The 25,041-nt window shown below is 32.4% G+C and overlaps 1 protein-coding gene across 4 annotated transcripts; it reads left to right on the forward strand.

Moving 5' to 3' along the window:
* The first annotated feature begins 467 nt into the window (after positions 1 to 467).
* On the forward strand, positions 468 to 25,041 carry LOC130441010 (arrestin domain-containing protein 1-like). 4 transcript variants are annotated; one of them, XM_056774453.1, is made up of 9 exons: positions 468 to 642; positions 2,991 to 3,099; positions 7,796 to 7,930; positions 9,483 to 9,691; positions 17,066 to 17,248; positions 20,524 to 20,709; positions 20,828 to 20,924; positions 23,529 to 23,728; positions 24,633 to 25,041. In XM_056774453.1, exons 2-8 carry the CDS (start codon positions 2,997 to 2,999, stop codon positions 23,708 to 23,710), a joined length of 1,095 nt encoding a protein of 364 aa, XP_056630431.1. In that variant the 5' UTR covers positions 468 to 642; positions 2,991 to 2,996; the 3' UTR covers positions 23,711 to 23,728; positions 24,633 to 25,041. The 4 variants fall into 4 exon arrangements, with proteins under 4 accessions (XP_056630431.1, XP_056630433.1, XP_056630432.1 ...); XM_056774455.1 differs by having other exon boundaries at positions 474 to 642; positions 23,544 to 23,728; XM_056774454.1 differs by having other exon boundaries at positions 477 to 642; positions 24,640 to 25,041.

The raw sequence follows: 25,041 nt of genomic DNA on the forward strand, positions 1-25,041 counted from the left end.
TTCTCAATCAATGACGTGACCATTTCTAGTAGATGAAATTATTTCAAGTTCAGTCGTACAAAATTTTTGAAATCTACTTCCTCAGAAATCATCAAATCTTTTAAAAGATTTTCGTGAGATTATTTCTGCCTTTTCTTGTACCAATATTTCGACCACCGACGTACTCATTTACGTTTAGCCACAAGCAACATAACTAAAGCAGAAGCTAAATCTTGTTCGGACATGTTGCTTTACGCACAGAGCACACGGGATAACACTATTCTTCGAGTTTGGATTCTAAGTGTCTTGCAATCTTATTGTACAATAAAATATTTTATACATTGTCTTAACTAATTTGTCGATTTTTTTGAACCGAGCAGAAAATAAATAAAAACCCTTATCCTAATTATTCATAACAACAGGATAAGTAATGAGTTTATGTATCCTTGAATAATCATATAAACTTATATCTACACCACTGGTTCGTTAATTTTGATGCAGTTTCAAGGTTAATATCAGCGTGTGGGTTCATATAAACATGTTCATTTAATCGTCATGTTAAATGTTATGAAACATATGGATTAATTGAAAAAATAGTAGTTATAAGTGCTTGACTACAGCTCATCTCTAAAATCAAAGCTTATTGTTTTTATAAAAAATCAGGTTAGTAAAAATATATTTCGTTTAATTCATTGCTTGATCCTTTCACACTGTTGACGCAATCGCATTCGGCAAGCTATTTTTAGATCCATTGAATTTTATTCTCGATGCGATGTGGGATATTTTTGTTTACAAACAGTGACTATACTAGGATATATAACATAAAATAAAAAAATGGATAATAAGAATGATTTTTAAATATATATTTACTAGTGTTTTTGAGGTGTTCTTCAATATTTACTCCACTCGTCAAAATGATACATTTCCTTCGAGAGCTTTGCTTTTCACAATGTCGAAAAGAAACTTATGAGATAATCGGTGTTGGTATATAGAATATAAAAGTATGATTTCAATATAAAATATTTTATAGCGTCATTTACGTTATTCAATAGAGACATTTTAAAAACTTTTGAATATTTCTTAAAACGTTTTTTTTATATGTAAGGGGGTTAACTCTAAGGCCGACCGCCCACGATGCAACTATTTTGAAACAAAGGTTGCAAACCAGTAGATTTCGCCAACAGTTTTGCAATCAAAATAAATTGCTTATTATTAATACCGCAAATAACGCATGACACAGAGAGCTGTTTTTCAACTTCTCCCACGAATTTGAGGTTTAGTTTTTGATCACTCATATTGAAAAAACCATAATAAACATGTGATAAACATGTGTGAAACAAAACCTGTAACGCAACTGCCACCGCGGAATCATGGTCATGTACAAGCGATTGCAAACTAGTTTCCTTCGAGTCACCTCGTGTGCAACTCGCTGCTATTATACGTTGCCGAGGCTGCCAAACCGTTGCAAGATCAACTGGTTTGAATCCTTTGTTTCAAAACAGTTGCATTGTGGGCGGTTGGCCCATGATGCAATAGATGATCATGATCCATTGATCATGGCCCATGATCAATAGATGCGTGCGCTACATCTCGTGACTATTATTAACCCGTTGAGATAAGGATGCGCCAACTCGGCACGGGTAAACGAAAAGGTAGTCCGAGTACATAATACAACTCGCGACGGATTCTTTAAAAGTATTAATCCCCTTTGTAAAGTTGTAAAATTCAAAAATTAAAACCTAAGATTTTTAAATCCTTTAGGTTAGGTAAGGTGAGATTACGCGAGTTTATGTAAGAGGTTGGGCGAGGTTAGGTGAGGTTAGACGAGGTTATGTTAGGTTAGGTTACGTTACGTAACCAAAATCACAATTTCATAAATAATACAGATATTTAAAGAACTGACCGAGGAGATGTAAAATATGTTATTTTTGTTCTTCATTTCATACTTAAAATACCGAGCTGCATAATCTTCCGTCAAGAGTTGTCTAATCTTGATGATAACTACGATCACGAATTGGCACAGAAGTTAAAATTTTGTAGCAGGTATTAAAATTGTTGGCGCACGCCCTAATAGAGAATCTGTTGTAAATTTTGGTAACAAATTCAAGACCGCAAAAAGCCACTACTCCCGGGTAATGTTGTACCTTGATTCTAATTTAATTATTAAAAAAATGTGGACCAGGTATCAGAATGAAAATACTGAGCTACTTTTGAAAAAACAGTTACTTTGGGCGTACTTTTAATGCACATTATAACTTAAATAACCTTCCGCACTAAACTGTGGTTGGTCTACGTATCTATAACCGAAGGACGCAGAAAATGAAAATGCAGTGACGAAAATATTGAGAGAAACTTAATGTCTGAGAAAATAACGAAATCATTTAGAATTAGGGGTCTAGGGGAAAATCGCTATAAACAATTTTTCAAGGGGAAGGAGTCAAGTTTTATAGGTATAGGTATGATGTAAAGACTACAAGGTGTGCTCTTCCCGAGAGCTCATTTTCGACTCGTTCTGCGCATCTCTTTGGGAGCGAATTTTCTTTGGCAGCTTCCCAGCTGGGCGCAATAGCACACCTTGTAGTCTTTACATCATGGGTATAGCTATAGCTTAAATTCGAATAATAAAGTGACAAGGACGATGGAAGGTAGGGCGGGGAACGGAGTGGCTGTTGAACGGGCATACATATTTAGAATAATTACAGAAAATTATTTGTTCCCATCTTTTGCCACGTTCTGAAATGTACACTCACAATTTTGAAGAAAGAAAGGTTAAAAGTACTATAATAAGAATATAAGAAAGTTTTTACGAAATATACAATGTCTTGTGATAAAATATACTGATTTAGCAATTTATTTAATATGTAGAAGGGGACAATGTAACTTTCGATCGTAATACAAAATACGATACCCAGAAAATAAAATGTAAAATGTTTAAGATGTAAAATGATAAATTATTTTATTTTTATTTTAATTGATATGAATGAAATTTGTATAATTTTTTCTGCTTCCAGATAAATATGACCTGTAGAATAGACTTGACTAATCCAATGGATTATGGTCCAGGTAAAACTTTACGTGGACAAGCTTTTTGTCAATTTTATGCAACTGAAACTTTTAAAGGTATAGTTATGGTGTCAATATTCGAAATAATAATAAATATACTATATTCATTTGAGAGAACAATAAATCTCCGTAACCATTACAACTGATATTGATATATTATAGTGAACATGATGTATAGATACTTTTACACCCTAACAGAACCTATTTAGTGCCTTTTCTATTATCATGAGATTGAAAGTTCATATATAAATGTTATAAACATTTGAAAACTAAATTGTACGATGTAAAAGTTATTAATTGATGATTTCTTGACTTATAATGCAAACAACGGAATATGCCGGAATATTGATCATAAGATGTTTAGCGTATATAGTGCAATCCATAACCATGACTTGCGCAATACTAATATAGCCCCTGGATGACAAACAACGTGTTCAACGCTGTTGTGACAATGGGGTTTTGCTACTTTTTAAAATATGAAGAATCGGTTGATGTAGATATTCCAAATGTTCCAATAATTTTATTAAAAATGAGGCTCATAATACTACCTCGATTACTAGAGAGGATATGAAAGAGAATTAAAGGAACATTCCGATCTATTAATGTGCTGAAAAATATTAGACAATACTTTGAACTTACGAGGATATATTGAAAAATTCTTAGCCTACTATAGAACCAAACAAAATTTCAATGACAAAATATTTTATTACTCGGCATATTCTCTTCCTAATTAGGTACATTTATTACAGCGAATCTGCAACGTCTCTAGACCTTTCAAAAAAAAATGTTTCTTCTTGCCCTGCAAACCAGACCTCCACAGCTTTTATTACCTCCTCGTTGGAAGAAAATTTACGACATTTCAAACTTTTTTTCAGTTCAGGAAAGAGATGATAGTTGGACGGAGACAAATCTGGTGATTAAGGGGGGTTTTCTGGTACCCTAAATCACGAATTTTTTGCATGGCAACATGAGATGTGTGTTGTCCTGCAAAAACAAAACACCTTTGAATGTCGAATAGTAATCTCCAGTTATTGTTCTACCTTTATCCAAAAAATCAATCATGATTACTTCATGGCAATCTCAAAAAACTGAAACAAGAACTTTTCCAGCAGATTTTCTTTAGGTAATGGAGAACCAGATTATCGCCATTCCATCGATTGTTGCTTTTTTCCTGGGTCGTAGTAATGTACTCAAGTCTCATCCATAGTAACAAATCGAGCACAGATTGAACGCGATGCTTCTACCCTTGCACGCTTTTGGTCGACATTCAAACAAATGGGGATCCATTTTGCAGCAATTCCTCTCATGTCCAAATTGACGTGAACTATATAATGAACGCGTTCGTATGAAATATTCAGTGCTTCAGATATCTGTTTTAGCCTAATTCGACGGTCGGATAAAATCATATCATGAACTGCATCGATATTTTCGGGAACTGACACAGAAATTGGCCTTCCCGATCGGTCATCATCTTCAATGGAAAATTTACCTCTTTGAAACTTGCAGCCCAATTTTTCACGGTTGCATACGAAATAAATTGATCACCAAGAGTATATCTTCGTAAATCTGCTTACCTCTTAACCCTTTCAAATACAGGTACTTGATGATGGCTCGATACTCCAATTTTTCGATTTTCATAATTTCGGTGAACATCTTTTTGAATGAATGAATCTTCAGTTCATTATTATGGTTACGATTTTATTTTTGAGTATGGGAAATGCTAAACCAAAGATTCTATTTGGGCTACAAAATACAAGTTGAAGAAAATAATTGGAAGGTTCGCGGTTCCATGCACCCTTTATACTATAAAATGATCGAAATTTAATTTTACTGAAACCTATCCCAATTTCTTAGATTGAATGTTCTATTCTAATTTTCGTTTTCTGTAAGATGACTTCGGACTTTGTATAAAATGAATTTTTTATTATAATCTTTTTTTAATTTCACAGTACAATATTTTTGTTTAAGGAATGTTTATTTTTTCTTTAATTTTCTGATCAGGGAAAAGTTAATAGAAAATTCTAAACACTGGCTCTTAAACTGTTCATACTACTGTTCACACTACCACTACACCAAAACTCACAATATAACAATATAACCAAGATATCGTCTTCACAGACAGACGGTAAACTAAAACCTATTAACATGACCTTCACATTCATAATACATTTTTCCATTAATAAATCCTCTCCCGCGAAAAATAATTATAGCGGAAAACCTCATTGGCGGGAAGTAACCCAACATTGTCAAAGCTTTATTTCTTTCACAAAATTCACAAATGTGAGATATGACCACCTACAGATACGCTCCTCATCGTGATTTTGTTGAGAGATACCCAGAATTGCACTTACGAAACAACGAATAGATGACTAGAGAAGGAGTATTGAGATAAACAATTTGCTTCCTGCACCTGTACTGCAGCAAATACAAATCTTCCAAGAATAGATGGTAATCTCGCCGCGCAAGATGTAAACGGTACACATGGTGAAACCCACATTAGCGAACATGAGGATGTAATCACCAACAATCACACTATACCCGATTTTGCCAATATCCAATCAAATATAGTTGATAAAGTATCACTCGAAATACAAAAGGCAATATCTATACCATTAACACCAACATCGTCTATACCATTAGAAATGAGCTTAACTGATGCTTAATCGAGTACAAGAATTGTGCACCATCCTCTAAATGCTTGAGAACCACATCAGAAAAATATTCAAGAAAATAGGTACTCACACACAGCATCCAGAACATCAACATTGTTTGCGTATAGTGTATATTGAGTATATTGATCTGCTTCTGCAGAAGTTGAAAACGAAATTCAAACGTTCATTGTTATACTTTAAGTGTACAAACAATAAGCTACAGAATTACACTTTTCATAGCATCCAAAAAGTATCTTACAGGAAACTTGAAGCTACGTCCAATAACAACACCAATCAACTTATGCCATCGAAACAAACGTTGGAAAAGTATTGGTTTTCATTGTGGTGAACTCCCAAAAACCACCACGAGAAACGCCGACTGGATACCAATCGAAAAGATTAAATATTGTTCCGATGCGGTTTAATGATTTCACACTATAGGAAATCGCTGACATAATCCAAAATACCAACAACTGGAAAGCTCCGGGAGTTGATGATACCCAAAAATTCTGATCTAAGAAATTTCCCAGTGTATACAGGGTATTAGCGAAGTAATTTTCTCACCTCCGACAAAACCCAGAAGATATCTCAACGTTTTAGCCCAGACGGATAACCCCATTTAGCGCATACACGTGCCTTCCTACTATAACATACTTACAGCTTGTATTACTAACATAATTTATAGGAACCTGAGAAAAATAATATCATAGCAAAGAAACAGAAAGGTTGCAAAAGTGATCATCAAGGGGGCAAACAAGAACTTGTTGTGGACAATGTGATACTTAGGCAAGCACAGATAGATCACCGGAATATACCAACTGCTTTTGTAGATTACAAGAAAGTGTTTGGTATTAAACTTCACTCCTAGCTTGTGGAGGTCTTGCAGATTTACAAAGTGAACCCAACTATTGTAAGCTTCCTTTCAACAACGATGAACTGCTGTTCTCTCTTGCAATGAATCCCCTATGTACCATGCTCAATGCTATAAAGTGCGGATTCAACATGAAAACTAACAGAAACACCAACTGTCCCATCTACCATCTTCTCTACATGGAGGATATCAAGCTATACGCAGCAAAAGAGCGTCAACTCAATCACCTTCTCGATATGGATGGATTCTCAACTGATATACATATGGAGTTTGGACTAAAGCAAAACTATACATATCGAAAAATGCATTGTTATGAACGCAAATGGGCAACTTCCCGACGGAGCAAAAGCTAGAATCCAGGATCAGATACCTATATACAAACTGCTTAGACCAGAACTAGAGATATCATAATAATCATTTTTTCCAAAGACAAAATCAATAACCGAAATTGACATCTGAGGAATTATATAATATTGACTACGAAGAGCAAAATGAAGAAATATATGTTTTTAAAATTTTGTCAAATCTGAAGAAAATAAGAATAAACACTCTGTAAATTTTAGAAAAGAGCCACAGGGAAATAATTGAAATATATTTTATTTCTAACAATCCATTACCATACATTAAAAAATTCATAGAAACGAACGAATCAGAGTTGAGTCATTATAAAGGAATGAACGAAAAACTAGAATGGAATCTCAGATTATTGAATGAAAAAGAAGATTTAACGAATAGATTGAATAAATGAATAAATTGAAGGTAAATTGAATGTAACAGAAAAGAACTTGGAAGAAAAGAAGAAAATTGAAGAAAGAAGGCAGGAACAGAAAAATACGGACGATTTTAAAAATTAAAACGCAAAAACACCAACATTAATATAAATATTGCGAAGTACAATTCAATGAGTTTTTTGTGAACAATTTTTTTTAGCTTTTAGCTTTCCCCCAAAAGAAAAAATTCATTTTGTGCTCTTTATTTTCTTTTGTATCTTCGTCATATCTTAAATCCCAAGCAAGTACTAGTATCACAAATACTGGGAAATATAAAATGACAAAGAAACCTGTAGAAACAATATAAATAATTAACGTTGTAACTATGAAATCTTTGACAGCCATGACCTACCCTTTGCTAATGTTGGAAAAAATTTTATGTTTCAACTGATCGTTCGTATCTGTCTATATAACCATTTGACTTGATAAGTTACCAATTTTACAAAATAATATTTTTCCAGTTATAAAGTGCATTTTCAAAGGCATAGAGAAAACAGCTTGGACCGAACGGAAGAGAGAGGGGAACAAAACAGTTACTCGTTACCACGAGGGAGAGAACACTTTTTTATATGCAGAAGCTCTTTTCGCAGAAAATGGTAAGAGAAAAAATACTCCAATGAACAGTTTGTTTTTGAACATCTTAGAATTTGATCCGTTTATTTTTAGTTATTTTTTCAAACTGTTATAACTACTTGGAGAAATCTAGACATACCTTTTTCCTTTGGTTTCCTTTGGTGAGTTGTTTCCATAATTTGAACTAATCCTGTGTAAACACATTGATGATTTTGTTACTTGCATTAGGAAACTGCGAATAAGTTAAAATCAAGTTTTCAATACACTTTTTCCTTAGTAAAACTTCATCTGGAGTACTTTGTTTTAAACCCTCATCGTTACTTTGTACCTCTATTGCAATATTGTCAATAAGTTCATTAATTTAATTGGTATAATTGTGAAACCTTCGCCTTAACATACCAAGGCAATATTTTTCTACAAATATACATTTAGCTAACCCCTTATTGAATCTATTTTTCTGTTAATTCAAGTTTCCTGTTTGCTAGAAAGGTTTTATTACATATCGTGACTATGAATGATAGGGATTATCAGCTCAGATGAAAAAATCATCACATTTTTCTGGAAGAGTTTCATCTACTTTATTACCGTCAAACCAAAATATGAATGTGGCTCCAACCCTCTAACGATATTATATGCAATGTTTCTATTAACCCTAAAATGTACTTTGAGTTCTTTATATTGCTTGCATGTTTCCTGTATCAAATGTTCATTTTTAGGCATTTTTCCACTCTCAAATTCTTCTATAATAGTTACTAGTAGTAAATATTCTCTTCAATTTTACTGGACCATTCACTTTCATCTTTACTATCGACTAAATACTGTGAATCCATCTCAAAAATTTCTCACAACACAACCTGATAAAGCACGATCCACAACATTGACATGCGGAAATTCAAATATGCTCATCTCGAACTACTACTGACTAAGTTTTATTTATTGCTGGAACGTGAAACTTGTCAATTATTTGAACATGATACTGACGGAACGCGATTTTCATATCGCTTATGATCAAGTAGTTACAAACAGAACAAATCTGTTGTGTTCCATTCAAATTTTAGAGATATGGGTATCTTTCATCAATTTTTTATTCTCCCGCAAAATATGAATTGTCTCTTGAAAATTTACTTTTTTATGAACACTTTTACTGACTAGAACTTTAACAAGAAAGTATACACAATTAACAATATGACGATATAACGAAACTAGCACTAAAGTCAGACTGAGTTATATAATTTGGGTTTGGTTAATTTAGATAAAAAATATTGATTATTCGACATTGAATGTTCTATTGAAGGTTTTATCCACCTATAGTTTTTTCATTTTTCTGCATTAACCAAATCAGCATAAGGTATCATTTGTTTAGTCTAACATACTGTAATAATATTTCGTTAATATTTTTTTAGAATTTGTCGAGTAAGCATCCGATATAATTTGTTTATTTTAACGATATTTTGATATATTTTGTTCAGTCTATGTGAAAAGAGACAATAATTGTGTTTTATAGTTGAATAATTATTTATTGAATTATTAGAAAACAAAATATAATAATTAGTATTAATATATAATGGATTTTAGGTCCACTTCCGCCAGGACCGTATGTATACCCGTTTGCTTTCAACCTACCAGGTAACATGGCGAGTACCTACGAAGGTGTTCATGGAAGTATCAAATACTACTTAACTTTGATAGTAGATAAAGGTATTATCAGTAACTATAAATATGAAACAGAAATACAAATTAGATCACCTGTTAATTTCAATTTGATAAAGGATAAATTACAATTGGTAAGTAAATCATTATCAGCATATCTGATATTTCAACGTTAATTGAAATATGATGTTAGTTTGTGATGAACTCGGCTTTGTTGTAAAGAAACGCAAATCAACTCGATTCATTGTTGTCTACAAGGTGACACTATCGTTTTTAATTACTCTCTTCACAGTTTGACTGCCTAAGTGATTATTATGTGAGTTAAATAACTTATGTCACAACTTTGAAAAATTATTTATTAATTTATTAACATAAAATATAAACAAAAGCTATAATTAATTATATTTATGGTTGTCACGTCACATTAATACAAAAATAAGAATAAGTAATTTGTTAAGTTAATGGAACTTCAAGTGTCTAAAGGTCAAATGGAACCGCTTAAGTAAGACGTTGATTCCCGTCAGGGGACGGTCAGTTTACAATAGATCGCAACGAATACAATAGTAAGTAGAAGTTAAATAGGAAAATTTATAATTCTTCACAGTCACATTAATATAAGACAATATAGGCACCATGCCCGCTTTGCCTGTACGAATATGTGAGTTGCTATATTCACTTGAAAATGCGATATGCATTACGTTCATATCATACAACATAAAAAATGTAAAAATTCGTACATTGTAAATAAAAATTATCTATTTTTTAAAGAAATAAGTATTTACTGAAAGGAAACAATATTGAAATTATCAAAATATTAAATGAAATTAAAGACTTACATTTTTAGATTAAGCAAAAAAGCCAAAAATGAGGATATTCATCCCAATCTGTGCAGTATTCTTTTTGTAAATAAATATCTCCTGAAACATTTCTCTCGCTGCAATCTCTGCAGTATTTTCTTATAGCACAAACGATTCCATCGTTTTTAACTAATGCACGATTTCTCGAAATATTTCTTGTTGTTTGACATTCAACCTTTTCGACATTATTATATAGTGGTCCATCGTTGTGTAAGTCATTGACAATTTATACTGGAAATTTATTTTGAATTGGAAAGCATCTTAAAACTTAACATTTGACAAATCGATTGATGATTTTCCAGCATTATAATTAATTAGAGCATCTGGTTTACTTATAGGTCCTGTATTACGTTTGGAGGTTTAGAAGCTATCAGTGAGCTTAGTGGACAAAACAAGAATATGACGTTTATCATGCCAGGTTACTTATCACTTATACACCTCTTGGATTTTCTTTGGCGAACATTTTGCCCTTCTTTAGTTTCTTACCCACAATTTCTTTTGGGTTATCTATACGATTAGCTCTCAAAGTTCCAATCAAATGCCTATGGTTGTCTAGTAAAAAATAAGCATTCAACGATGGTACAATAATTATCAGTGATGATTATCCAACCTGTATTCAGAAGCTTTCTAGACAAATTAATAAAAACTTTTGTTGAAACTGTCTCTTTCTTTACGAGCATACATTTTCAAATTCCAAGTAAAGCCTTTACCACAGCAAAGCTGGCATTTAAAGGGAACTATACTTTCATCAATACAAAATATCGTTTGTAGGTACTTTTTGCGTTGCATATAAATTTTTGTTTGACAATTGTATCGATTGTCATTATCAAGAATTGCGTATCAACAGGTGGCAATTGATGTCTTGTCTAAAGTAATTGTGGCTGCGTCAATTGAGTTCAACCCTCATGTGGCAATAGAATCGAATAGTTCGTGATTACCAACAGGGTTTGTCCATTTACTTTTATTTGTGTCATCAACAACATCACCTCCACCATCGTCGGGCACATTGTTATCTACAAGTGGAATGTTTGTTACTGGATTTATATTTATATCATTATGGATACAAGATGGATCTGTGGTTTCAGAAGATTCAGCCACACCAGTTTGATTTGTTTCTATACTCCTTTTCTCCGGACAAATATTTTAATCATCATCTGGTCTTCAGAATCAAACGAACTGAAGTCGTCATCTGACTCATCTAAAATAAACAATAGCAAGTTCCGAAAATGCGAATAACATAATTAACACTGGTGATAAATTGCAATTGATCAATGATGTTCAAACCCTTCCTTTTTTCGAAAAAAAAAATGCAAAAGATTACAATTTACGGAAGAGAGATTTGCAATTTCATGTTGGTGACAGGTTATGGAAAAACGTCTAATAAATTTGCAGCTAAATTTACTCCTAAATACGCCCCTTGTATTGTCAACAAAGTTATCTCTAAATTAGTTTATAATTTAAAAGGTTTTAGATTTAAAAAATCATTTTATCGAAGTTGATGAAATTCTCCCTGATTTTCTGATTTTGATCAATCAGATCATATGAATTGAATTGAATTTCTCGAATGGAGTGGGAGGTCGATAACAAATTCATTATTCACGATCACCACAAATAGGTGACAAGTTGGCCAAAGAGTTGAAATCAGTCAAGTACGTTGAATGTTCTGCCCTAACTCAAAAGGGATTGAAGAATGTATTCGATAAAGCAATCTTAGCAGCTTAGAACCACGGGAATCAGACAAGCGCAAAAAATGTAATATTTTGTAAGCCTGTTTGGTAGAAATATGAAAAATATTTCTAATGGACAAATGGACAGAAGGTCCTAAATGAGAGATAATTTATCTTCTTACGTTTCAAGATTTTTTGAATCTTTATAATTAAATTTTTGTTTTTTTGATATTTCATGATTCGTTAATGCAGTTCTATTTTTTATCGTATTGATTACCTCTTAGTCTATTTTATAAATACTGAGATGTCTGCTCATATTTATTGAAATAATTCGATAATCATTGGGAAAGTTCTTGTACATATGGTAAAGAAAAATGTTTTATGTTTTGATGTTTTGTTTCTGTTTTGTGTTTTAATTGATTGTAGTATCTATTTATCCTTTTCTTGAATATGTTGATTAACATTTTTTCCAGAAAATTATTTTGTTTCAATGCAGTTTTTGCTTTTTGAATAGCTAAGCATCTAAATTCAGGATCTGATAGTTGGATAGATCTATCAGCCAATCTTATTATCACTGATCTTTTTTGTGACGAAGGATGACACGAATTGAAGTTTAAATATCTTGAGGACCAAGTTGCTTTCGTATACCATTCTGTTCTTCTGTTATTATTAATTTTATATCATGTGACATCAAGAAAATTGATCCTATTATTTTGCTCGACCTCGATTGTGAATTTGTGAAGTTTTTTATGATGAAAATTGAATTGTTTATTCATGTTTTCAATTTGATTCTTTAGTACTAACTGTGACGCTGTCTACATAGATCAGACACCTCAGTATTTAGAATATAGACTAAGAGGTCATCAATACGATAAAAAAAGAACTGCTTTAACGAAGCATGAAATATCAAAAAAACACAAACTCAATTATAAAGATTCAAAAATTCTCGAAACGGAATCTAATACACGAAAAAGAATTTTTAGAAATTGTTCACATTCATAAGAACGAAAAAGCTATAAAGGATAAAAAAGACCTAAATAATTTAAGTAAAATTTATAGCTTTATTTTGTAAATTCTAATAAAACTACAAATAATTTAATTGACTACTGCTATATATTTCAGTTAAACAACCTTCTGTCACGACTCTTTTTTGGAATATCTTGAGAATATCTTGAAATTCTTGGCCTCCTCTACGATTGGTTATTGAAACGAGCATCTAAAAGCTGCTAACTTATACATCATGGTGTAGCGCTACATCCTGTTGACAAAAGAAGTTGGCTTTTCATTGACATTATCTTTCAGCTTGAAGAATCAATAAGGTGAAACAGTCATCAACTAACCACTGATAGAATTTTTGCAAAACTGTGTTCATTGATATGGATCATATTAGTTGAGTTCTCAAGCTATTATCAACTTGTATGGATGAAATTTGTTTTTTGACAAAATGCTAAACACTAGCTTTTGACATACGAGATACATGAGCGATTTTTGTTAATCATTGTTTGTTATCCATTAGCAGATGACCAAGAACAGCTACATGGTAGCGTTTTTTTTTATAGAATACTTACGATCATATTTTTTGTTTGAAATAGGGTCCGTTTCTTAATTTTGGTTGAAAACTCTAGAATTGACACTAACACATTCTGTTTCACTTATGCAACCGTTTCTAAAGTGTAATAAAGCATGTTTACAATTATAATAATACTGGCTACGACGAATTATAAAATTATATTTAAATAATTTTTTGTAGCATGTAGAATGTAAATTGATAATATCAAAAGTCTTTACGATCCTAAAAGAATTGCATACTTTCTAAAAGAAAATCATTAAAATTAAAAAAAAATAACAGTGTTGTATAAAGAAAGAAATGAGCTTCAGCTTTATGCCACCCCTTGCCACTTGATGTTTCTCTTCTGTGCGCTAGAGGGAGGACAATAGAATATATTATAATAATTGTATCGACCTTTTTGAGAAAATGGGCGAATTTCGGTTCATATCTTAACACATCTGAGTCAAATCATGTTTTACCGTATTGGAAAATTCATATTATTCGAATACTGGGTATTAAAGACATTTGATAAGATGATTTTTTTCCAGCAAGCATAGCATAGACCTACATTACCTTGGTATATCCGATTTCGACTTAATAACTGCCGCCAAAAACGAATATATTGTAACGTTTTTCGTATATAATTACACTCTTTCTATTACATAAATAATTTCTTCAAAGTTCTAGAACAAAAGAAATGAATAAATAAACGTTCCTAGAAATTATTTGGACGCTATAATAAAAAGTTCTAAAAAACACGTCTAAGACGCTTCCGCCATTTATAGAAAATGTTAAAGACGCCGCGCGAATTCGTCGAATTTTATAATTCCATTGTAGCTGAACAGGGCCGGGCTAAGAACCCATTTTCTGACCTTGATCATAAAAATCTAATAACTACTAGTAGGCAAACGATTGGTATAAAAAAAATTAAATTTAAGACATTAAAAGTTCCAAATTAAGATTAATGAGATTAATGATCTAGAAAAAAAATAATAGGAAATTCTGTGAAACATTTTGTGAATTTTTGTGACATTCAAAAAAGGTGATCCCGTCTCTAGGTAGATAGAAAACTGAAAAATAACAACTACTGGCAACATTGTATTGAAATTTTATACGATTATATTTTGGAAGCTGATAGATCCAATTAATTTGTTTTTATGTCTGACTCTCATAGAGGGCTCTAGTTACATGCTTCGTACCAAGTAGTATTGAACATAACTTTTTTAATATTGAGAGATGTATCAGGCAGAATCCCAAGTGAACTTGAACATCATTCAATTTTACACCAAAAAGGTACTCTTGATAAAACTCGATACTGTGTACCGTTTTCGGAATATTTTGATTTTACAATTATGAAATATTAGCTGATGTTGGTATGAAAGCATGATAAATATATTAATTAAACAAAAAATTACAAGTTGGAAATTCAAAAAAAGACTAATAACATAAAATAGAATTCAATTGGAAGAGGTGTTCAAAATGTCCTTCGTTTCGACGAATCTATTTATCTTCTAAACGGTTGGGAGTCGGCTATGGAGTCATTAAAGTGACGTTGAATTCTGTCTTTCAATTTACCTCTGTAGCATAAATTTTTTCTTTAAGATACGACCAAACTGGGTAATCCAAGGGATTAAAATCGCACGACCGAAGAGACCAATGAATCGGAGCTTCGTCACCTCTACCAATCCATCGATTCGGAAAATTGTTACTCAATACTCAACCAATTACGACACATTTTACCAAAGTGCGGTGGAGCTCCATTGGGCATAAAAATAGAGATCTTCGCTGGTTTACCGTTAAATCTTCTAATATCTTCTATAAGTAATTGTTTAAAAGATCCAAGTATATACCACCATTTAAATTTCCATGTAGAATGTGATAACCTATCAATTTGTTACCTGAAGTTGCTGCCCAAACATCAACTTTAAATGAGTATTAGTAATGTGATATCCTTTTGCAATATGGATTCTTATCGTACCAGCACTGCACATTATGGGAGTTAAACAAACATTGTCGCGTAAAAGTAGCCCGTCCGTAAAAAGAATACGTTCTAAAAAATTTGGATTTAGGGCTGTTGCTCTTTAAGTATCCTCCAAGTACTTGAAGAAGACGTATTTGTTTGTCTTGCCACATTCCTTACGCTCACTGTTGGATTTTAATCAGCTATTTTTTAAAATCATATTTTCATTATTAATAGTTCTTGTTGTTTTTGGCCTACCAGAGTTTATTTTTTTAGGTCTGACATTCCCAATTTCTCAATAACGTTGTTCAATGGTTCTAAATATATTTTCACTTGGTAAGTTTCTTCGCATAAAGCGTAACAGCTGCACTAGAGTTTTCTAAACACTCTCCTAAGGTTAATAACATGTCAGCGTATTCAAAATTTAATAAAGTTTGATTAACAATATCTAATTTAACAAATAACAACGCTTCAGAAATGTTATTATTATTATTGATTAAACGTCATAACTCAGAGAAAATGCTATTGCAGTGTAAAATTCAAAGTTAAATAATTATGGGTACCTACTCCGCTATTGGGAGCCTTAGTATAAAACAAAACAAGAGTTTGAGCTCCAGAACCGCAAAACATGATCATCAAATTGTTGTTTGAATAATATTAAGGGCCCAGTAGCTCAGTGCCCATATTTATTTAACTTTGAAGTACAAGATCCTATACTGATTAGACTGGATTTTTGTGAAACGTTACAAGAAACGAAAGCCTTCAGTCCCAATTTTTTAAACTGTATTCGTTATATAGATTGGGTTTTAATTTATGCGACAAAATATTTTCAATCCGCACAACGCTTACTAATTAATAATAATAATAATTAACAACTTTATTATTACTTCATAATTGTCAAATTAAAATTTTCCGAAAATGGTACACAGTATCGAGTTTTATGACAAGTACCTTTTAGGTGTAAAACTAAATAATGTTTAATTTCACTGGAAATTTTGCTTGATAAATGTAATATTGAAAAAGTTATGTTCAGTAGCACTTGGTTCGATCCGTCTAATTAGCGCCCTCTATGGGATTCAGATATAAAAACAAATTCCTTGGATGATCTAGCTTCCGAAACATATTCATATAAAATTTCATTGTTGTGGCAAATTCGTAAAAAATACAAATTTTTTACTGAGCAAACTTCAAATAGTTTTTAGTTTTCTATCTGTTCTAGAGACGGGATCATTTTTTTTGGAGACAGCCTGTATAATGTAGTATTTATTTTATACTTGATTTTACTGTGTTTTTTATTTTCTATTTTAATTTTTCAATAAATTGGTACCCTATATTTAGTCAACATCTTTCATATTATATGATTTGGTTCGGTACCTTGGATAGAGCGCTAGGAAACATAATAACTTTAAACAGACCACATATTGGGTTTTAGCTGTGTTTTGGAATAAATTAATTGAAATAATTCTTTATTGTAGCAACCAACCATTTATAAAGATGAAAAAGTTTTGTGTTGCTGTTGTTGTAAAAGTAGTCCTGTCACTATGGACTTACTGTTTGATAAAGAAGCTTTCATTATTGGGGAAGTAGCCAAAATTCGAATGAAAATAGTTAACATGTCTAATACAACAATACCAAAAGTGGTTATGTTTTTACAACAGGTAAGAGACAAACTACGTTCTCATATATATATTTTAATAAACTGGTGAAAAAACTTTTCCAATATCAATTGCAGATTATAAAAATTGGTTCGAAACCCTTGCCGAAAATTTTGTTTGATCTACTATATACCTCATTCTATAAATTTATTATTTTTATAAATACTTCTAAAAATATGTATATCTTATGCGAGAAAGTATTGGTTAAAAAGCAATCGAATCATTATAAATTGGACGGCATTATATGCATAGAGATATTACAGATAGAGTAGGCATGCTATAGGCGCCCATACAAGTAGGAGCGTCTGGCCGATAGAAAGAGAGAGAGAATAATTTATGTATTGCTGTCTCTGTCTAATGGCGCATGCGCGTTGATTAGATTTCTTGTACGCACTTTACCATTGCCCATTGAATCAGAGACACGCATGCGCAGTTCGCAACGAAAGAAAGAGATAGAAATACATAAATGATTCTCTTTCTCTTTTCATTCGCGAGACGCTCTCACTTGTAGGCATGCCTACTCTATGGTAATATCTCTATGATTATATGCCGTTATTTCGACAGATGTACTTAATTGTAGTCCTACTTGGAACTTAGAAAAAAATCATTATTATACCTCGTTAACTTGCTACAACTGAATATTAAATTATGAAACGTAAATAGACGAGTGAAATGTACCTGTCTGTAAAGGCGTTTGGCTTAAGCAGGGTTCCAGACGTGAACTGAGTCAGTTTTGTACCCCATTTGTTTTCTTTCTGGAAAACGAAATTTCAAAGCAAAAACCAAAAAGGAAAATAAATTCTGTGCAAATAAAATAAAAGAAAAAACAACATTTCATTTCCAAAGTATCTTTATAAATAATCATGGTAGTCAGAATCGTTTGAACTATAGTCATCATTTCATTGAATTATGATGGGTTGTAAAAAGGGTGATATCACTTACTCATCTTCTCCTCTGACAACATGTGTAATATAGGTTTTCCAAAGCTCTCCTGCTAGAACTTTCTGTACGAGCTCTACAACCTCTTTACTGAGTTCTGGAGACTGATTACATTTTCGTAATTCTGATTTTACATTTGCCCGTATCAACTCTATAGTTGCAATATGCAATAGTAACGAGGTAGTTTGACAAAAATATGACCCTTTTATTTGCACAGCTTGTCAATTTTCTCTAACATTAGACCTTGAATAACAGTGAGCAAATCTTTGTTTATTGGGCCTTTTTTACGATCGCCGACAGGAATAAGAATTTTTTTTCTCAGACAAAAATGCTAAAAGTTGAGGTTTGTTACTTATACTATTTGGTATCTTAAGGAGTTGCCGCGAAAGGTAGGTTGCATTGATCATAACGATTACTGAATTTTAGGTAAAAGCTGTTCATTAAACCACTTTTCAAATAATTCTGCTGTCATATCTGCATGATAATCTCTGCAAAGTTTGTAATGTTTTTAGCAGATATTAATAATTATAACGTGTTTCCCTTTAGAATATGGCCCATTGAAACAGCAATTTTTCTATTGTCAACCCAACCGAAATTTACTACATCGTGACTGTCAAACCATGTTTCATCTAGATAAATTATGTTTCTATTAGAACTTCGGTAGTTTTTTATCTGACGCAATTAATTTTGTCGCCATCGAACTATCCTGACGATTCGGTTATTGCCATCCGTTTATTTAGTTTTTTGTGTTTAAAACCATATGATGACAAAACTTGACCTTTTGTTGTATTACTTCTAATTTCTTATATAAATTATAAATTGTTCTAAGTATAAAATCTTGAGTAGCTTTGTCAACTGATTTCAATTTTTCTTTACATGTTTTTAGGTTCTGTGAATGATCCACATCAATCCCTCGTGACTACTCGATAAATGGAAAATTTATTTACTCAGATTTCATTTCTTAATTTGTTAATAGTGCAATGCGTATTTATGAAATATGGATTGTTCCTTGCATAACTTATTTCTGCAATTGATAATGGAACAACGGATCCAACAATTTAGTTGAATTATTATTTTTGATTTATTGTTTTTCAAATTATTGAAAACTTAATTCTAAGGATGTGGAGTAAGTACTTTTAAACATTGAAACACAAATATCTTCCAAGTAGTATCTCAGGGTGTTACATTCTAGTAGACATATCTCCGTAGCAGCCCTTTGTAATGCATAAAATGTCAGGTCAAAAATATCATCATCGCAAGCACAACGTTTTGTAATAAAAGCGGAGTCCTTAAGGAAACAAGCATAAAGTGAATTTGAAACAACGTGGGTGATAATCAAGCTACGAACCGCCGTAATTTCTGCATGATGGAATTTGTTGCCTAGAAGTTTGTGGTCCGACGCACCGGAAAAGGACAAATTGGCTTAGATTTGTAGCAGCCTACGAAGTGGCCAGTGCCCCAGTGGACGCACATCGGCTGCAGTATATTGGTACTGCTGATAGGGCATTGGAATTTTGGACATCACAATAGTGCAAAATCCCGTGGAAGTTGATGCTAAAGGCGTTGTGGTATGCTGGTTTGGAATCGATAATAATCCGAAACAATGAGGTGGGGTAGTTTGAGCACCTTACAATGATCTTCCAAGATTTTATGACAGGGAAGACAAAGGCTTTGAAGATTTGTAGGAAGTTCTCGTCAGTTTCAAGGATGATCTACGTACATGCTGTGTGAGATAGATACGGATCACAACGATTTTCTTGTGTCGACTTGTCCTGGTTCACGTTTCCTGTAGAAACGATGTAGGCATTTTGAGGAGGGTTGTGCCGTTATGGTTGGCTTTTAGATTTAGTTAATTTGCTGTTAATTTGCTGTTGGTGAAGTATATTTTTGAGATGTTTAGGGTTTTGGGTGGTACAGAGGTGTTCGGTGGTTTGAGATTTTTAGGAAGGAATATTTATTTTCATTTTGGACGTAGCACTCAGAAAGTTGAAATCGGCTTCGGAGGTTTGGAACTTGGTGAGATTCTAGATCAATTCAATAACGACCTGAAATTTTCTCTCTCCAGTTAATTGAAGCTTTCCATGGAGTGAGAGGGTGGATTTGGTATGGATTTTTTTTGGAAATAATGAGAGGACGTAGATAGTGTTGAATTTTCTTTTTAGGGATATAGTTAGTACATATCAAGGGTTGGCTGATCTAAGCTAAAGTTGTGAATAAATAAAAAGTTCATACTATGTTGTTTCTGCTTCTTAGCACTCACTACATTAAACAAAAAACTATAAAACATTATGTATTCTATAGAAATATGAAAGAAATAATACAAATTGTACTTGTTTCAGAAAATTATATATAAATCTGATATGGGATATTCGACATACGATATAAATGAATTAGCCACAGCATCTATAAGCGGAGTCGGTGCACATGGAGACAGGAATTACCTCTTCAATTTTGAAATACCTCCTTCAGCTAATGTGCCGAACTTTACTGGATGTCGTTTATTTGATACAAAAGTATTCTTTACAGTAAGTTTTTTTATAGCGACCTCTTTCGGAACGTAGTCTGTGATTATGTTTGTTAACCTGTATCTACAAATGAAACAATTCTGGTCAATTTTAAATCAAAATGGTTTTTCACTCGTAGGCTGAAGCTGTTATCCCTGGTTTTCATACAAATTTACGAATAGATACTGAAACAATAATACTAGGTCATATTCCTCTTGATAGTACTTCTTCACAAAGTAAGTGTCATTAATTATAGTAAATAGTGTTCTTAATTACTCGTTCCACAGCGCATTATGCATAGATCTTTAAAAAAATAACTAAATATTCACAATAATTTATATGCGTATCTTCTATTTTATTGAGGATACCAACGAAATGTGATTGTTCTGCCTTGATTTTCTCAATATTAAGATTTATGTCAAAACAGTTTTTTCATAGACAATTTATTTAGTTTCGAGAGAGTCAAGAATCAAATATGATTGATAACATTGATATGAAGGAAGAAGGAAGCCATTTACCTATTTTCAGGTCTCTATTCTGGCACATCTTTTCTAAATCTCTCAATACTCTTTTATAAAATTCAGCTCACAGTTTTCCTCTTTAAAACAAAACAATTACTATTTATTACTTCTTTGTTTAATTGATAAGCGTTTTGAATGGTCTGAGAATTGTTGTCTCAAGTCAAGTCATGCCCGTAGAATAAACACTTTTTCCATTAACAATTTTTGCAATGACATGAAATTGAAATATAATCCTATATTTGTGTTTTAGTCAAAAGTAGCAATCAATCATCTGTTTCGTATATTATCTGTTAAAAGAATTTGCAAGGATCCGTACAAAAGGTGAAGTTCTTCACTAAGCTATTGAATAGTCAATCACATGTTAGATATTTGATGTCTTCAAACATCCTGACCGTTCCTTGTTCTTAATTGATTCTTATCATTTTTTAAATCTCTGATACCACTTACAGTCTTTAAAAAGTAACTATATCATTACCTACTTAAACAGAAAGATTTCAGGTTTTATTGAACTTTTTTTCGATTTCTTTTTCAACTTAAAATGAATTTTAAACTCTATACGTTGTTCAAGATCCATATATCATTATCTTACTAAAAAACGACTATATTACATCACTCAATAAGTCGGGTGACTGACACACAGATGGCGCTGCTCAAATCCATATGACTTTAAGGAAGTACCAATTTTCAGAAGACAATGTGTAAAATTTCATAAAATTCCGATTAGTAATAAAGAAGTAACAGCCATTTAAGTGAAGCTACTTTTGTTATTTTCGAAACAATGGATTCACATCAATTTCTTATGTTAATTTATCATTACTTCATGATAAAAAAGTTCAACAATGGCTTCAAAAGTTGCGAATTTCTTTCATTGAAAAGAACCATTTCTTTTTGATTTTCTGAATTTAAACGTGTTCGTATAGACACTGATGATGGTGAATGTTCTAGTCGTCCAATTGAGGAGGTCACTCCAGAAAACATCAAATGACCACAAGTTGGTTATATCTAATCATAAATTGAAATTGCATGAGTTAGTTGAGGCCGTAAAGATATCAAAAGGCACTGTGTTTACAATTATGCACGAATATTTAACCATGAAAAAGCTTTTCCCAAAGTGGTTACTACATAGAGTTATTACTACATCGATTAGTCGATGGCAACGATGGTTAAATTGAACGAATTACTTCCCCATCCACCGTATAGTACAGATCTGGCCCTCAGTGACTACTGGCTATTCGCTGATCTCAATACAATTTTCGCCGGTAAGAAATTCAGCTCAAATTAAGAAGCAATTGCTGAAAAGACAAATCCTTCTACAAGCACCGCATCGAGAAGTTAAAGAAGCGTTGGAAAGATCGAATTGCTCTAGAAGGAGATTACATTGATTAACATATTAAAATCGATTTTTGAAAAACAAAATGTTTTTTTCTTAGTTAGTCACACCACTTATTGAATGATGTTATAATATCAGAATAAAAGCCAAAACGGATTCAAACTTGTCACTGCTTTTGCGTATGAGAAATATAAGTTGATTTTGAAGCAGCATAAGTAATTGCTGCTGTAAAAATTAATTCACCGTATTTTTCACTAGACCTCGTATCCAAATCACAGCTCCAAATTAATTAAAACGTTCTATCTACAATGAATCAATCCATACGCACTGATATGATATCTGATTCTGAAAATGTGCTTTTATTCATTATCAGCTGATTTTTTCTACTGTTATATATAGGCATCTCATAGTGCATACCATTGGCATCGTTTTTCATATATCACTTTATCTTTTTGGTATTCCCACTGTACTTCTCTTATGTGTTTTAGCTATCCATTTGAATATTTATTTGTATAGTTTCAGTGAAACCATCTCCATTTCCATATTTTCTCAGTTTCTGCAGGTCGCTTTAAGCGCATGGGTTCTATAACTCAGGTACAACACATTACTTGTAAGCCTTCCTTTGCAAATATACTGGAAGTCTACAATTGAATCACTCTTTAAATCAACAGTACCTCATTCAAGTTGTATTTGACAATTTATCTCGTTATGGGAATATTGTTTTGTTTACACCATGTGTCGTACATTCAAAATAGTTTGAATACCTTCTCACTTTTTCTAGTCTCCTAATCTAATCCAATATATCAACAAAATGTATTGAAATAATGAATGATAGATACATTTCCAATATATTTGAATAAAAGTATTTTGAAAATAATAGAAAATAATAATTTGAAAACATTCTTCATCATTGTTATTCATAAAAATTTAAAAATTACCGTGCAAGATTATTGATGAAAAGTATGATTAATTGTATGATTAATTTGAAGTATTTCACGATCAAGAAACAGACCCACCACCTTACAATCCGAATGAGTACACCAAAAGTGACGGAACTGATTCTGAGATGATTCCTCTTGTAAATCATGAAAAATCGACTAATTTACCAGTCAGTGCTCCTACTGAAGATAATAATTCATCAGCACCACAAAAACTTGATGAATCCATGTGACAGTCATGACAAAACAAGGTAAGAACTAGCGATTTGTTTTGGTCGATAGATCTCATTATATGGATTGAAAAAGTTGAAATCAATTGAATTTTCTTCATAAAATGCTCTACAGTCAAAAAAGTTAGAAACCTCTTTTCTATTCTATGCTGGTTATTTCAGCGTCCAATCTCTGATGCTCTTGTATTAGAATTATTAATCAATGGATATTTGCGGTTACTTCCGACACTTTTATCCGGTGTCTGCAATGGTACCTCTCGCTTCGTATCCAAGTTCTCTTCCTATTCTCCTCAGAATTTCTTCGTTGGTTTTTCTTGCCGTCCATGGAACTCTCAAAATTCTCCATTAGATCCACATCTCAAAAGCCTCCAATCTGTCAATGGTGTTAACTTTCAGTGTCCAGCCTTCCAGACTGTACAATAGCACGGACCACACGTAGCATTTTGTGAATTTTATTCTGAGGTTGAAGTCAAGCTCAGAGCTCGTAAACACGTTTTTGAATCCCATGAAAGAGCTTATTGCTTTTTATATCCGGCACTTGAACTCTACATCCGATTTCCAGTCTTCATATAATTAAGTTCCCAGATAGTTTAACTTTGTTTAATCTCTTCGCTAATATATGATAGTTCCAAATTCTGGAACTCAGGAAGTCATCTAATTTGTGGGTGACTACTAGGAATTTTGTTTTCTATTATGCTGATGTCGATTCCCATAAGTTATGTCTTCTTTCGGGAATTGATAATTCATTAAACGGTTTACACCATCACTACACAAACACTCACAATTACACTGTCTGAGGTAAACTTTCCACCTTCAGTCTCTGAAGACGATAACATGGTTATCGAAACGCGCGTCAGACAGTGTAATCGTGACTGTTGGTGTAATGATGATGTAAACATTGTATTCAGTATGAATATCACCAAAGGTTCCAGAAATTCCAACTTCGTCATGAAACTGTGTTACAAGCACAACTGTGTTACACTTAGGATGGATGCGTCTTACTACGTTGGAGGATGCATGTGATCTAGGTTCAATTTGCACCAGGCCTCATGTAAACTTCTCTATTTAGATAATTGATACAAGATAGTTCAGCATCACTGATATTTTTTCTTCATGTTTGGTAAGTATATCTATGGAGTCATTCCACCATTCACATTCTTATTAGGTACCTGTTGATTTGGGTGTGGTATATGCGGCTGTATTTTGATATTTTTATAGATAATATTAATGAGCATTAACGTGATTGTTTATCCAAGCTCTGATTTTGCTTTTATATGAGTATACCAATTTTTGTGTTTTCATTAAGAATTTCTAATAAATAGTACAGAAGAAAA

Source organism: Diorhabda sublineata, chromosome 3 (genome assembly GCF_026230105.1).
Source record: "Diorhabda sublineata isolate icDioSubl1.1 chromosome 3, icDioSubl1.1, whole genome shotgun sequence".
Lineage (NCBI taxonomy): Eukaryota > Metazoa > Arthropoda > Insecta > Coleoptera > Chrysomelidae > Diorhabda > Diorhabda sublineata.

What these genes read in the sequence shown, in the direction of transcription:
- LOC130441010 (XM_056774453.1), top strand. Translation starts at nt 2,997, where the DNA reads ATGACCTGTAGAATAGACTTGACTAATCCAATGGATTATGGTCCAGGT. An exon ending in TGCAACTGAAACTTTTAAAG is followed by an intron (nt 3,100 to 7,795) that starts GTATAGTTATGG and finishes ATATTTTTCCAG; the next exon opens with TTATAAAGTGCATTTTCAAA. An exon ending in ATACAAAAGTATTCTTTACA is followed by an intron (nt 20,710 to 20,827) that starts GTAAGTTTTTTT and finishes TTTCACTCGTAG; the next exon opens with GCTGAAGCTGTTATCCCTGG.